General features: G+C 56.0%; 2 protein-coding genes across 2 annotated transcripts in view; one reads left to right on the top strand and one right to left on the bottom strand.

Moving 5' to 3' along the window:
• The window catches only part of IRF7 (interferon regulatory factor 7), an 8,881-nt gene extending 3,135 nt beyond the window's left edge, over positions 1–5,746 (top strand). The window contains exons 3-11 of the mRNA XM_010562577.1: positions 201–363; positions 452–534; positions 713–758; positions 868–990; positions 1,082–1,240; positions 1,397–1,516; positions 1,680–2,060; positions 2,200–2,318; positions 2,850–5,746. Coding sequence (XP_010560879.1) covers positions 201–363; positions 452–534; positions 713–758; positions 868–990; positions 1,082–1,240; positions 1,397–1,516; positions 1,680–2,060; positions 2,200–2,318; positions 2,850–2,996 — 1,341 coding nt within the window. The 3' untranslated portion in view covers positions 2,997–5,746. The remainder of the gene's footprint in view (positions 1–200; positions 364–451; positions 535–712; positions 759–867; positions 991–1,081; positions 1,241–1,396; positions 1,517–1,679; positions 2,061–2,199; positions 2,319–2,849) is intronic.
• On the bottom strand, positions 3,645–9,579 carry LOC104828704 (malignant fibrous histiocytoma-amplified sequence 1 homolog). Its single transcript, XM_010562576.1, has 10 exons — positions 9,491–9,579; positions 9,105–9,396; positions 8,473–8,659; positions 7,252–7,442; positions 6,661–7,148; positions 5,303–5,460; positions 4,633–4,792; positions 4,107–4,177; positions 3,894–4,000; positions 3,645–3,662 (listed from the first exon to the last, which is right to left on the bottom strand). Exons 1-10 carry the CDS (start codon positions 9,577–9,579, stop codon positions 3,645–3,647), a joined length of 1,761 nt encoding a protein of 586 aa, XP_010560878.1.
• Between the last annotated feature and the right edge of the window lie 2,087 nt (positions 9,580–11,666).

The raw sequence follows: 11,666 nt of genomic DNA, 5'->3' as shown, positions 1-11,666 counted from the left end.
CTGGAGGGGACGCGCAGCAGCCTCGGGGGTCTTTGTCAAGGTGGGTGGGATGGGGGCGACCAGGAGCGAGCTCAAGGTATTCCAGGTAGGTGGGATGTGGGAACTGGGGACGGGGGGGGTGGGGAGAGCAGGCATCCCTGAAACCTCCACGCTCATGGTCCCCGTGCTCACCCCCGTCCCCTCCCCCCCTAACCCCCCAGGCCTGGGCGCAGGCGAGTGGGCGGTATGAGGGGTGCCCCGAGGACCCAGCCAAGTGGAAGACCAACTTCCGCTGCGCCCTGAGGAGCACCCGCATGTTCAGGTTGGTGGACGACCGCTCCACGAGTGGTGACGACCCGCACAAGGTCTTTGCCATCACCCCAGGTGAGCCTGGCCCCGGGGGGGGCCGTGTCGGGGGTAGGAGTGGGGTGGGCGATCTCAGGGCACCCCACTCACGCCGCTCTCCTTCCAGCCGCCCTCTGGCGTGGTGAGGAGGGAGATTTCGGCAGCCCTGACCCTGCGGTGGACCAGCAGCCGCTGCACCAGCAGCCACAGGTAGCGGGGTGGGCATGGTGGCCTGGGGGAGAACCTGCTGCTGCCACTCAGGCATTGCACTCCCATGTCCTTGGGGTGCTCCTGAACTGGAGCCCAGCACCCGGCTGAAATGTGGGGCAGGGGAAGGCTGGGCCCCCCCATCCACAGTAGTAAGACCCCATCCCGCTTCTCTTCAAAGCTGGAGCTTAACCCCCAAGACGTGGCCCCAGAAATCGCTCCCCCAGGTAGGTGCTGGTTCCCCAATTTTTTTTGGGGGGGGGGGACACCCCAGTAGGCTCAGCTGGGGCTGGTTTTAGGGTTGTGAGACCTCCCACCTGCTGTGCCCCCTGTCAGGCAGCACTGACCCTGCACAGCCCCCGACGCTGGATGACCTGGAGGCCCTGCAGTGGGTGCTGAAGCTGTGCGACATCTCCCCCCGTGACCTTGACCACCCGACCCCATCGTGGGGGACTGCAGGTGAGACTGACCCCACTTGTGGGGCACGGGGTGGGGAGTGACCCCATGGGTGGGTGACCCTAGCCCCTTCCCACCGGTGATTTCTCTGCAGGGGATGCTCCTCACCAGGACACCCTGCTCCAGCCTCACCCAGACCCCAACCAAAACAACTGCCTCCCCCCGCCGCCATTTCAGCAATGGGCGCCTGCAGCGGAGCAGCCCCCCTTGGGCGCCTACAGCCCCACAGACCCCATGCTGCTGGAGGAGCCAGGTGGGTGCTGTGGGGCAGGCTCCAGCCCTGCGCATGGGATCGCCATAACGGGGCGGGAAGAGGACGGGGTGCTGCCGCACGTACCCCTGAAGCAACCCCTCCCACCCTGCTGCACCCCCAAATCATGATGCTGACGCTGCCCGTCTCCTGCTGCAGGGGCCATACCACTGCCGTGCCACCCACCAGACGTCACGGTTCCTGGGCTGTCCCCAGGGGAGGCGATGCTCTTTGCCCCCGCCACCAGCCCTGTGCCGCTGCCACCGCAGGATAACACAGGTGAGGGTTATTAATTATTAATAGCTACAAATAATTATTATAATTATTAATAATAAATACTATCGTGTAACTATTAATAGTTATTAATGCCCAGGGAGACATTTTGGGGACGGGGACCATTGGGGTTTGGGGGGACGCAGCTGCTGATCACTGCCTGGTACAGATGGCATCATCCCCATCCTGGACATCAGCATCTACTACCGGGGGAAGCTCTTCCACCAGGAGGAGGTGGGGGGCAGCCAGTGCCTGCTGGCGTACCAGTCGTCTGACCCAGCGGTGGTCCTGCGCCCCGGGCGCCTGGTGCACTTCCCCAGCCCCGCAGAGCTGGCTGACAGTAAGCAGCGGCGTTTCACCGAGGAGCTGCTGGGCAACGCAGGGCTGCAGCTGGAGCAACGTGCCTGCAAGCTCTTTGCCACCCGCCTGAAGAAGTGCAAGGTCTTCTGGGCACTGTCTCAGCAGCTTGAGGGCATCGGGGACCCCCCACGCAACCTGCTCTGCCGGGACCAGGAAACCCCCATCTTTGACTTCAATGAGTTTTGCACAGGTGGGCAGGGGCAATCCCCCCCATCCTGGTTTTGGAGCTTGCGAGAGCCAGCTCCAGGATGTCACAAGCATGTGAAACCTCCCAGCCCCTCTGTGTCATCTGGGCTCACCCCAAAACTGAGCCCTGTCTCCTCGTGCAGAGCTGAGGGACTTCCGCAATGGCCAAAGGCAGCGGTCCCCTGACTTCACCATCTACCTCTGCTTCGGGCAGTCCTTCTCCAAGGCCAGGCCCAAGGAGTCCAAGCTCATCCTGGTCAAGGTACAGGGGCCAACACCCACCACTGCTGCCCAGGGAGGGGGAGACTCCTGGGGGCCAGGGGAGATGGGGGTCTGGGTACCCAAGGAGGGGGACTCTAGAGGTCTGTGGGAGATGGGGCTCTGGGTGCCTGAGGAGGGGGACCCTCGGGGGCTGGGGGAGATGAGGGTTCCGTGGGGTCTGGGGGTGGGGACTCTCAGGGTCCAGGGGAGAGGGGGGGTCTGGGTGCCTGAGGAGGTGGGCCCTCAGGGGCTGGGGGAGATGGGAGACTGTGTGCCCAGGGAAGGGAAGCCTTGGGGAACAAGGGAAATATGGGGGGGGCTGGTGCCTGGGAAGGAGACCCTTGGGGGCTGGGCGGGATGGGGTGGGAGGCAGCTGCCCAGGGATGGGGACCCTCAGGGTCTGGGGGAGCTATAGAGTGCCCCGCACACCTCCTTCATCTGCTCCAGGAGGACAGGGCCATGCAGGGCATTGCAGCCACATCAGGCAGCTGCCCCTAACCCTGCCCATAACCCTGACGGTTTGCTGCCACAGCTGGTGCCCAAGTTCTGCGAGTACTGGTATGAGCAGGTGCTGCGGGAGGGAGCCTCCTCTCTCGACAGCGGCACCGTCAGCTTGCAGCTCTCCGACTCCTTCAGCCTCTTCGAGCTCATTGAGCAGTGCAACATGCAGATAGACTGACTCCCACCCACCCCGCTCCCCGTGGACCCCTGGGACAGGCACCTGCCGGCAGGGGACCACTGGGCATCGGAGGCCGTGCAAACCGGCATCCCCCCAGGAATGCTGTGGTGGAATGCCTATGGTGGGGATCTTTCGTCCTCCGATTCCGCCCCGCCCCCAGCAAGGACAGCTTCACTAGCTGGTCCCAGAGCTGACAAGTTGCTTTTCCCCTCCGTCAGCTGCTAACGTGTGCGTTTGTGGAGTGTGGTCATTTACAGATTTATTTTCTTAAGTTTTGTAAGTTTAAATATATATGTATGGAAAGGTGCTTCCTGCTTGCTGATGTTGCCTGGACATCTGCCCACACTTATCAGTCTGAGACTTTCACCCCCCTGGCATCCCCCAACACCATGGGGGTCCGTGGCCAGCCTTGTCCCAGCAAAGCCCCTGCTGGCAGCGGGCTCGTAGCAGGGCGCTTGTCAGCGCCTCCCCGTTAACATTTGTGTAAATGAGGTGACTTCCCACGCATGCAGGCATGCATTTATTGATGCATTTATTTCCATGCACTGAGGCTGCAAACATGATTTGCGAGCAAAGCGTGTTGAGGACAGCTTGGCTTTGGCTAAAGAAAAATAATTCTTCGGCGAGCACCTCCCCGCTGGCCCAGGGTTACTCACTTGAGATGTTCTGGAAAAATAAGGCAGTAACTACAACAGGAAGCACCCAGAGCACAGCTCCGAGGCGCAGAGGTGGTGGTATCTCAGGGAGGAGCATGGTAACCAGAGCACTGCCTGAAGATGGGGTGTCCCCTCCCCAGGCTGGAAGCAGCAGCACCCCCTCATTTCGGGAGCAAGAGGAGAGGATGAGCCTGGCCATCAATGTTGGACCCAGAGCAAGAGGAGGTGGCAGCCTCCTTACCTGCCGATTGATGTGGATGCTGCTGGGCCCAAAGGTGGTGGTCCCGTAGCTTGTCACGTAATAGTGAGCAGAGGGCTGCGCCGGGGGCTCCTCCAGCTGCCTGGGCACTGTGGGGGTGGGGGGACACCATCAGCACCTCAGCTCCATGAACCCCTCAAGCCCTCCTCCCCCCCAAGCACTGCTGCGGCGCAAAACTAGGACCATTTGGCTCACCTTTGGGCAGGAGCAGCTCTGCACCAAAGCGGTGCCCACACGTCCCACAGGTTTTAATGTCTTCCTTCGTCCTGCGGAGGAAAAAGCCCCGAGAAGAAGGAGCAGCAGCTGCCCTCAGCACTTCCCATGCAAGACAATGCCAGGGCGATGGAAGAAGCTCCCTCTTTCCACCCTGACATGAGGTCCTGCTGTCAGTGGGATGGCTGTTGCCTTCCCAGGTGCCTGAGCACCTTCAGCTCTTCATGAAGTGGGGGACGTGGGCACCTGTCCAGAGGGGACATTATGTGCCTGAGCCCCAGAGTCTTGACTTTTTCACCTTTTTTTCCACGCTTGAATTTCCCACACAAGTAAATGCTACCACCACATGGGGGACGGGCTACTACAGTCAGGAGAAGGGCGACATAGTGCCCAGTGAGTTTTGCAACTAATTTCACATGGCTTTTGGAAGCTGACCAGCCCCACCAGCATTGCCATACCAACCACCCAGCTCCAGCCCTCAGCTTGGAGTGGCGCAGCACATACGTACATGGCATTTGTGCCATCCATGTCTGGCCAGATGAGCTCCGCAGGACAACCAGCCGTTCGGCAGGGTGTCTTCATGCACATGTGCAGCCCCGGCCACTCCTCAGCGAGCTTCTGGATGGTGAAGACAACCGCCATGAGGAAGTCCCAGGCAAACTGGAAACCTTCCAGGCAAAAGGAGAACATCTTGCTTACTCACAGCCACCCAACCGTGGCAGCCCAGGAGATGCTGTGGTGATGCACGCATCGCTTCCAGCCTGTCGGACCACAGCCAGAATGGCTTGACCAGTTCCATTTCTCAAGTTAACCAAGGCCCACCAGCCTTCAAAGGGAATTGAAAGATATGTTGGAAGCGCTTCCCAACTCAGATGGCCCTTTTGTTTATCACTTGGAGACCCAGCCTGAGACCATACTCTGCTGGGACCTTATGGGGAAGGATGACCTGTTTGCTCCATGAGAATACTGAAAACTTGACTTTCCACTTTCATGTGACACCTTGAGAGGAATCCTGACCAGGTTGCATGGAGAAAGGGGAAATCTTTAATTGAACTGCTAGTGGACCCTGGCCAGAGCAGGACGTGTGGCAGAGGCTTCTGGGATGCTCTCCCCAGAGGAGTGGAAGTGGCAGTTAAGGAGAGACATGTGGTTGGGAGTCATGAAATAAGGATCCTTACCTGTCCTTCCTGCCGGCTTTCTGCATCGGAGCTCCAGGTAGCTGTAGGCTCTCTGGTTATTCTCTTTGATCAGCAGAGGTTTGCCATTGGATATGAGCAGGCAGGTTGCCTTGGCCACCCAGTGTGTGGAGTAGAAGGAACAAGCTTTCACCAGGAACCTGTAAGGAGATTGACCACAGCTTTCACCACTCTCCTCCCTGCTTATCTCTGACACTGGGGGGAAGTGTGGCAGCAGGTGGACTTGAAAAATATGAACCCAATTTCAGTAGAAACAGAGGCAGACATCAAATGAGGACCCTGCTCTACTGAAAGCTCAAGCAGCAGGAGCAGCCTCTTAAGCCAAGAGCTGCTTCCAGAGTTGGCCATCTATCCTGATTTTTGGCTGGGATAGAGTTAATTTTTTTTCCTAGTAGCTGGTATAGTACTGTGTTTTGGATTTAGGATGGGAATAATGTTGATAACAGATGGATGTTTTCAGTTGGTGCTGAGCAGTGCTTGCACAGAGTCAAGGACTTTTCAGCATCTCACCCCACCCCCACTAGCAAGCAGGCTGGGGGGGGCACAAGAAGTTGGGAGGGGACACAGCTGGGACAGCTGACCCAAACTGACCCAAGGGATATTCCAGACCGTATGCCATCGTGCTCAGGATATAAACTGGGGAAAGCTGGCCAGGAGGCTGCTGCTTGGGAACGGGCTGGGATCGGTTGGTTGGTGGTGAGCAATTGTATTTCATTTGCATCACATGTTTTTCTTTGGTTTTATTTTTCTCTCTTTTTGTTATTTTCATTTTCATTACAACATTACTATTACTATTATTATTCCAATATTTCAATTATTAAACTGTTCTTATCTCAACCCATGAGTTTTCTTACTTTTACCCTTCTGATTGTCTCCCCATCCCACCTGGGGCAGGAGTGAGTGAGCAGCTATGTGGTGCTTAGATGCTGGCTGGAGTTAAATCATGACACCATCAGATAAAGCTCTGGACACAAATCAAGAACCCCACAAGGCCAGGAGACCTTCCAGAAACTGGAACAGTCCCAGCACCTGTAAAAACTGGACCATCCTCAGGTGGGACTGGGAGACCTCTGACTGCCTGGATGGGCACAGACTAGCCAAAAACCACCCCAGATGAAAGGTGAAGCAGAAGGAGCACGGTCCTTGTTCACATCCAGGTAACGAACATCAAAATGGTTCATCCAGGGCTCCACATGTCTGTGGCAGAGCCGAGAAGCCACCCTAGTCTCCTGAGTCATAGCCTCATGCCTCAGCAAGGGCTTGCTGTCGGTCATACTGGTGCCGCGTCGAGCAAACCCTGAACTGCACAGCCTCATTGAGGGCTGGAGACCACTGCTTACCTCTGGAAGAAACCCTCAGGTATTTCGGGTGAGAAGTAGGCACGGATGTGGAGGTCCTCAGGGTGATCTCCTCCCCACACCTCAGAGACCTCTTCGGTCTGGTTCAGATAGGTTGGGAACAAGTACCAGGACTCGCCTTGCCCCCGCGTTGTCTCCCATGGCTTCCCGGGCACAAACTCACTGGCCTGTGGGTTGAGTGCTTTGGCATGCCTCACCTCCAGGCAGAGCTCAAAGTGCTCCAGGAGGCTGAAGAGCTTCCCTCTCCTGCTGGGGGGCCTATGTCCCATGATTTCCTCAAAGACGTCCCGCATCCCTTCTGAACAGAGCTGGTGCTTCACCAAGGCACGCACAGCCCGGTGGCACAGCATTGCCTTTGACTTGAAAGTCCACACCCAGTTGGACCTGTCTCTGATGGTAGCATGTTCCCCAATCAGCGTGTCCACAGAGATGCTCTCGAGCTGCTGGACTAGGCGGTACCTCACAAGGAGCTGGGTGGGAAGAGAAGGAGAGAAGAGGCGGCAATGAGAGGAACCCAGCAAAGCTGCAGAGCTTGGGACCTGCAGAGAAGACAGTCCTGATCCCCACACTCACCTTGAACATAGTTATTAGGAAGGTAGGCTGGAGAAAAACAGTGCTTTCCAGGTGCTTGATTTCCTCGTACCACACGACAAGCCCGACGCGGTGGAGGTACCGCAAGATGTCCTGGAGAAGCTCTCTGCCCAGGTTAGCCAGGTGCTCGCACTGGGAGAGTTTGCTGAGCAGATACTGGAGGTCCATCATGCCTAGAGGGAGACGCAGGAGCTCAGGACACATCTCTTGGACACCAGTGTTCCAAGGCAGATGCTTTAGAGAGCCAACAAACACCAGCAGCACCCAATGTCACCCATGCCATCCCTGGGGAAGCAGCTGGGACCAGCACGATGCTTGGTGGCTGCGGTCCAAAATGCTTTGCCCATCCTCAGCTGTCCCACTGCCATCCTGCAGCTCCCATGGTCTTGCCTTGCCTCAGTGGTGCCAACAGCCTGCCAGGACCTCAACAGAGCAGCTGATAAATGAGGCTAATATTGCGGGTTTTTTTTTTTTTTCATTGTTTGAGAGAGCAGGTTTGTTTCCAGCCAGAAAACCTCAGATTGTCATTTAGTCGTGCAGTGAGACAGGCAACAGAACCTGGCTTATCTCCACAAAAGAAAAGCATTTGCTCCTCATCCTCTAATCCTACAGTGGCCAGGGGAGCCGGAGATGACATCCTTGGTGCTGGTGGTGTTCCTACCTGCTTTAGGTACATAAGCAAGGAGCTGGGGCTACCTGCTAGTCCTGCTAAGTCACAGGAGACACAGAGAAGGGGCTAGGGAGCGGTAGGGGCCATTAAATAAAGTCAGTGGGATGTAGGTTGCGAAACCACACAGAAGCATTAAAACTGTGGAGCTCCTTCCTGCAAGATTTTTTAATTGCTTATATAGGGCAAAGGGGAGAAAGAACAATGTTACCGGAAAGAAAGAAACCAGACAACATGGCCAGCTCCAGGTACCTCCAGCCACAGGTTGGTAGATGCTGGCAGAGCCTCCTGCTGAAGACATGCTGGGCCTTTTCCTATGCTTTTCCCTAGGTACCTGCCTTGGAGGCACATGCTCATAATGACAGAACTGGGTAGTAGCAATTAATGCTCCAGCAATAACACTGCAAGGTCTTCAGCAGCGACCCCACCACCACGTGAATGGGGCCAGAAGGTGCAGCAAGCACTGGAAAGCCTGTCCCAGCCGTAGGACAGCAGGTCCTCCCAGGAAAGTACGGCGGGGTTCATGGACCACTCACCATGGTCTGCCAACTCCTCGCCCTGTGCGATATCTACAATGGCAGCTTCCACCTGCCTATAGACGGGTGGCAGCACTCGGACGACCTCAGGGAAGAGCTCCTCGTTCTTCACATGCTCCAAAATAGTGGCCTCGAGCTTTTTGATATCGTGGTGATCTGTGCAGTTGACAGCAACTAAGTTTAAGATCTGGAAGAAAGAAAGCACACACCTGCCAAAAGCACATCCAGAGGAGTCTTTTAGCCTGCAAGGTAAAGGAGGGACCTAATGCCAAAGAGGTCACCAAGGATGGAACATGCCGCTGGCTCAGCTTCAGAGGGCGCTTCCTTTACACCTTTGCTTTGCAGCAGTTCCCAGAAAATCACCTACGGATGGTAAATGCACCTTCCCCCCCGCCCCAGCTCCTCACCAAGCACTTGCTACAAGCCACAGGAGCAGATGCTCACCACTGAGCAGGGAGAAAGATGCAGCAGGTCACAGCCAAGGGTTACTACATCCACCCTAGCCCCGGGTAGTGGCTGCAGTAGCAGCCTGATGCATTAGCACCAGGTCAGCATCACCAGTAGCATGCTGGGCTGCCAGAGACAACAGGGTGACCACAGACAGCAAAGAACCACGATTATCTCAGGCCTACTGTTAATGTGCAGCTCTCCATCTCCTTCAGCCTCTCCCACTGGTCCACGTAAAACTCGGGCTCCTCACTGCCCTCCAGATTGTCGATGAAGTGAGCGAGGTTGCTTTTTCTCTCCATCAGCATGGCTGTGATCTTGGCCATGATGTCACATCTCTTCTCCTCCACCTCCTCCTCCCGGCAGCAGTCCACGTGGGTTCCCACGGGAAGCACCACTGAGTTTGGGACTCGCATGGACAGGTTGTTGATCCAGAAACCGACGAGCTCCTTGAAAGTCTTGTCATTAGTTTGGTACCTGGGAAGGGAGAGAAAGAAAATCCCAAATTCACATCTAACCCGCCGGCTCTACAGCCAACTTCCACCAGCACAGGCCTGACCATGCACCGCACCTTATGCTGTCCCAGGGGCTTACTGGAGAAGAGCTCAGATGTCCTAAGCTGTCACGGGCCATATCCAAGCTCATCCGTAAGTTTCCCATCCTTAAGCTAAGCCAGTTAAAGCTATGGGGTGTAGCAGAGTCTGTCCCTGCTATGGATGGGAGCATCCCTCTGTACCACAAAGCCCAAACCTGATGCTCCCTCCATGTTCAGGGAGCACCACAAGATATAGGAGAGCTCATAGATGTATTGCCAAGGCAGAAAGTAAAGTCACATAAGGAGTTAATGCTCATCTAACCCCACAAAACAGAGGACTTGGTAAGGCGATCACAGATCTAGTGGCTTAATTAAAAGAGTGATCTGCAAAAAGGGGGAGAGGGAGAGCTGGCTACTCCTGCAGTGAGAAGACCAGGCATCAAGGTCCAATGGAAATGGTGTGAACCCATGCAGGGGAAAGCTTGCCCAGCCCCTTTTTTCTTCTCGCATGCCACTTTGAATCCAAACCAGCTCAGCATTTACATGTGGAGATTGATGACAAGGATGACAAGTGCCTGTGGGGTGATGAACACATGGTGAGTCATGTAGTATTCCAGCTGGCCAGCAAAGTCCCAGAAGAGAAATGTGAAGTCCTCGATCCGGAACTCGCTGATCTCTATCCCAACCGTTCGCTCTTCCTTGGGCACCAGTTTGGTTTGCCCTTGCTTCAGGCTTTTGCAGATGGTGGACTTCCCCGCCAGCGAGGCCCCCAGGAACATGGTCTTGACCCTCTTGTCCTCCTGGCCTGAACTGTGTTGAAGCTGGTTGAAGTAATTCCGGATCTGCTGGATGCCACCAGCGCACACTTCACTGGGTGGCTCCCGGAGGGGGTTCCCATTGGCCTTGAACATTTTCAGGGATTGCCCCTGGAAGAGCTCCCTGGGGAGCTGGCGAAGGACATTATTCTGCACATGGAGCTCCTGCAAGTGTGCCAGCTGCAGGACAGGCTGGGGGAAGGTCCGGAACAGGTTGTTGGAGATGTTGAGGTACTGAAGGCTGCCTTGACATGCTGTCAGGTCCTTGGGGAGGGCACCAAGACGGTTGTTGTTCAGCCTCAAGTGTTTAAGCCTGGGGAGGTGGGAGAAAACCCCCTCTGGGATGACCCGGATTTGGTTCTGATTCAGCTCAAGCTTCTCTAAACAGACCAGGCTCTGGATTTCAGTGGGAAAGTCCACAATCTCATTCTTGGACAGTATTAGCCTCTTCAGGTTGCAAAGCTTAGAAATGCCGGTGATGCTCCTGAGCTTGTTCCTGTCGAGGTCAAGGCTTTCCAGCCTGGGGTTGCTCAGGACTGCTGGTGGCAGCACGCGCAGCCTCTGGGTAGAGAGAGTCACTTCACGCAAACCATCCTCCTGCTCCTGACCTGCACACATGGGACAGGGGAGGTGGTTAAGAGAGACTTTCACCCTTTGGGTTACAGAACATTTTTTTCTCTTGAGCTCTGCACGACTTGGGGATCATTTTGGCCAGCAAGGAAAAGCAGGGGCAAGACATAGGAGCTGGTCCTATGTCCTCTCAAGAGAGGAACCAAAGCTGAGGCACAAGGATCTCGGCTAGGCCTGAAGACACAGGAAGAAACGGTGGCCACCACATGTTGGCCTGTAGCCCAAGCATCACATTAACAGCTTTGCTCTCATTAAAGCACTGCAAGAGCTCCAGCTGCAGATGCATCTACCCCGAAACCGGCAGGTTTCTAATCCCAGCAGCAGGCTGGCGGGGCAGAGCCGACGTCAGCGGGAGAGCTGCTTTCCAAATAACTCGCCCAGTCCACCCTCAGCTCTCGACCACAGCTAGGGAGATGTGTTGAGGCCAGGGCTAGTGTCTTCAGACACTTCCTCTCTCACATCCTCCCCCTGCTCCAGAGGCATGCTACAATTCCCTGCAGAGATGCTCCCAGCCCCGGGAGACCGGGGGAATAACGCAGGGACAGTAGGGTCCCCCACAGGACAGGGCGCACGAGAAGGGACTCAGTGACGGCCAAAAACATCCCCAAAAGGAATGCATTTAGAGCAGAGAAGGTTGCAGGCAAGAAGAGTGCCAGGGGATGTGGGATGGGGATCACACAATACTAGAACAAAACATGGTCAGATTTGCTTTTCTCTCCGTTTTTTCACTTCCTCACCAGATGACACCAAGCACGGAATCCCCTTGC

The sequence above is a fragment of the Haliaeetus leucocephalus genome, unplaced genomic scaffold (genome assembly GCF_000737465.1).
Source record: "Haliaeetus leucocephalus isolate CR32 unplaced genomic scaffold, Haliaeetus_leucocephalus-4.0 Scaffold161, whole genome shotgun sequence".
NCBI classification, from domain to species: Eukaryota; Metazoa; Chordata; class Aves; order Accipitriformes; family Accipitridae; genus Haliaeetus; species Haliaeetus leucocephalus.
The sequence above is the reverse complement of the archived record's forward strand: the minus strand, read 5'-3'. Positions and strand labels throughout refer to the sequence as shown.

Bases quoted from the DNA above. Each gene is read 5' to 3' on its own strand.
- LOC104828704 (XM_010562576.1), bottom strand. From the start codon at position 9,579: ATGGGAAACTTACGGATGAGCTTGGATATGGCCCGTGACAGCTTAGGA. The intron at 5,461-6,660 runs GTAAGCAGTGGT...ATCTCCTTACAG, and splicing joins CCTGAGGGTTTCTTCCAGAG to GTTCCTGGTGAAAGCTTGTT. The intron at 4,793-5,302 runs GTAAGGATCCTT...TTTGCCTGGAAG, and splicing joins AAAGCCGGCAGGAAGGACAG to GTTTCCAGTTTGCCTGGGAC.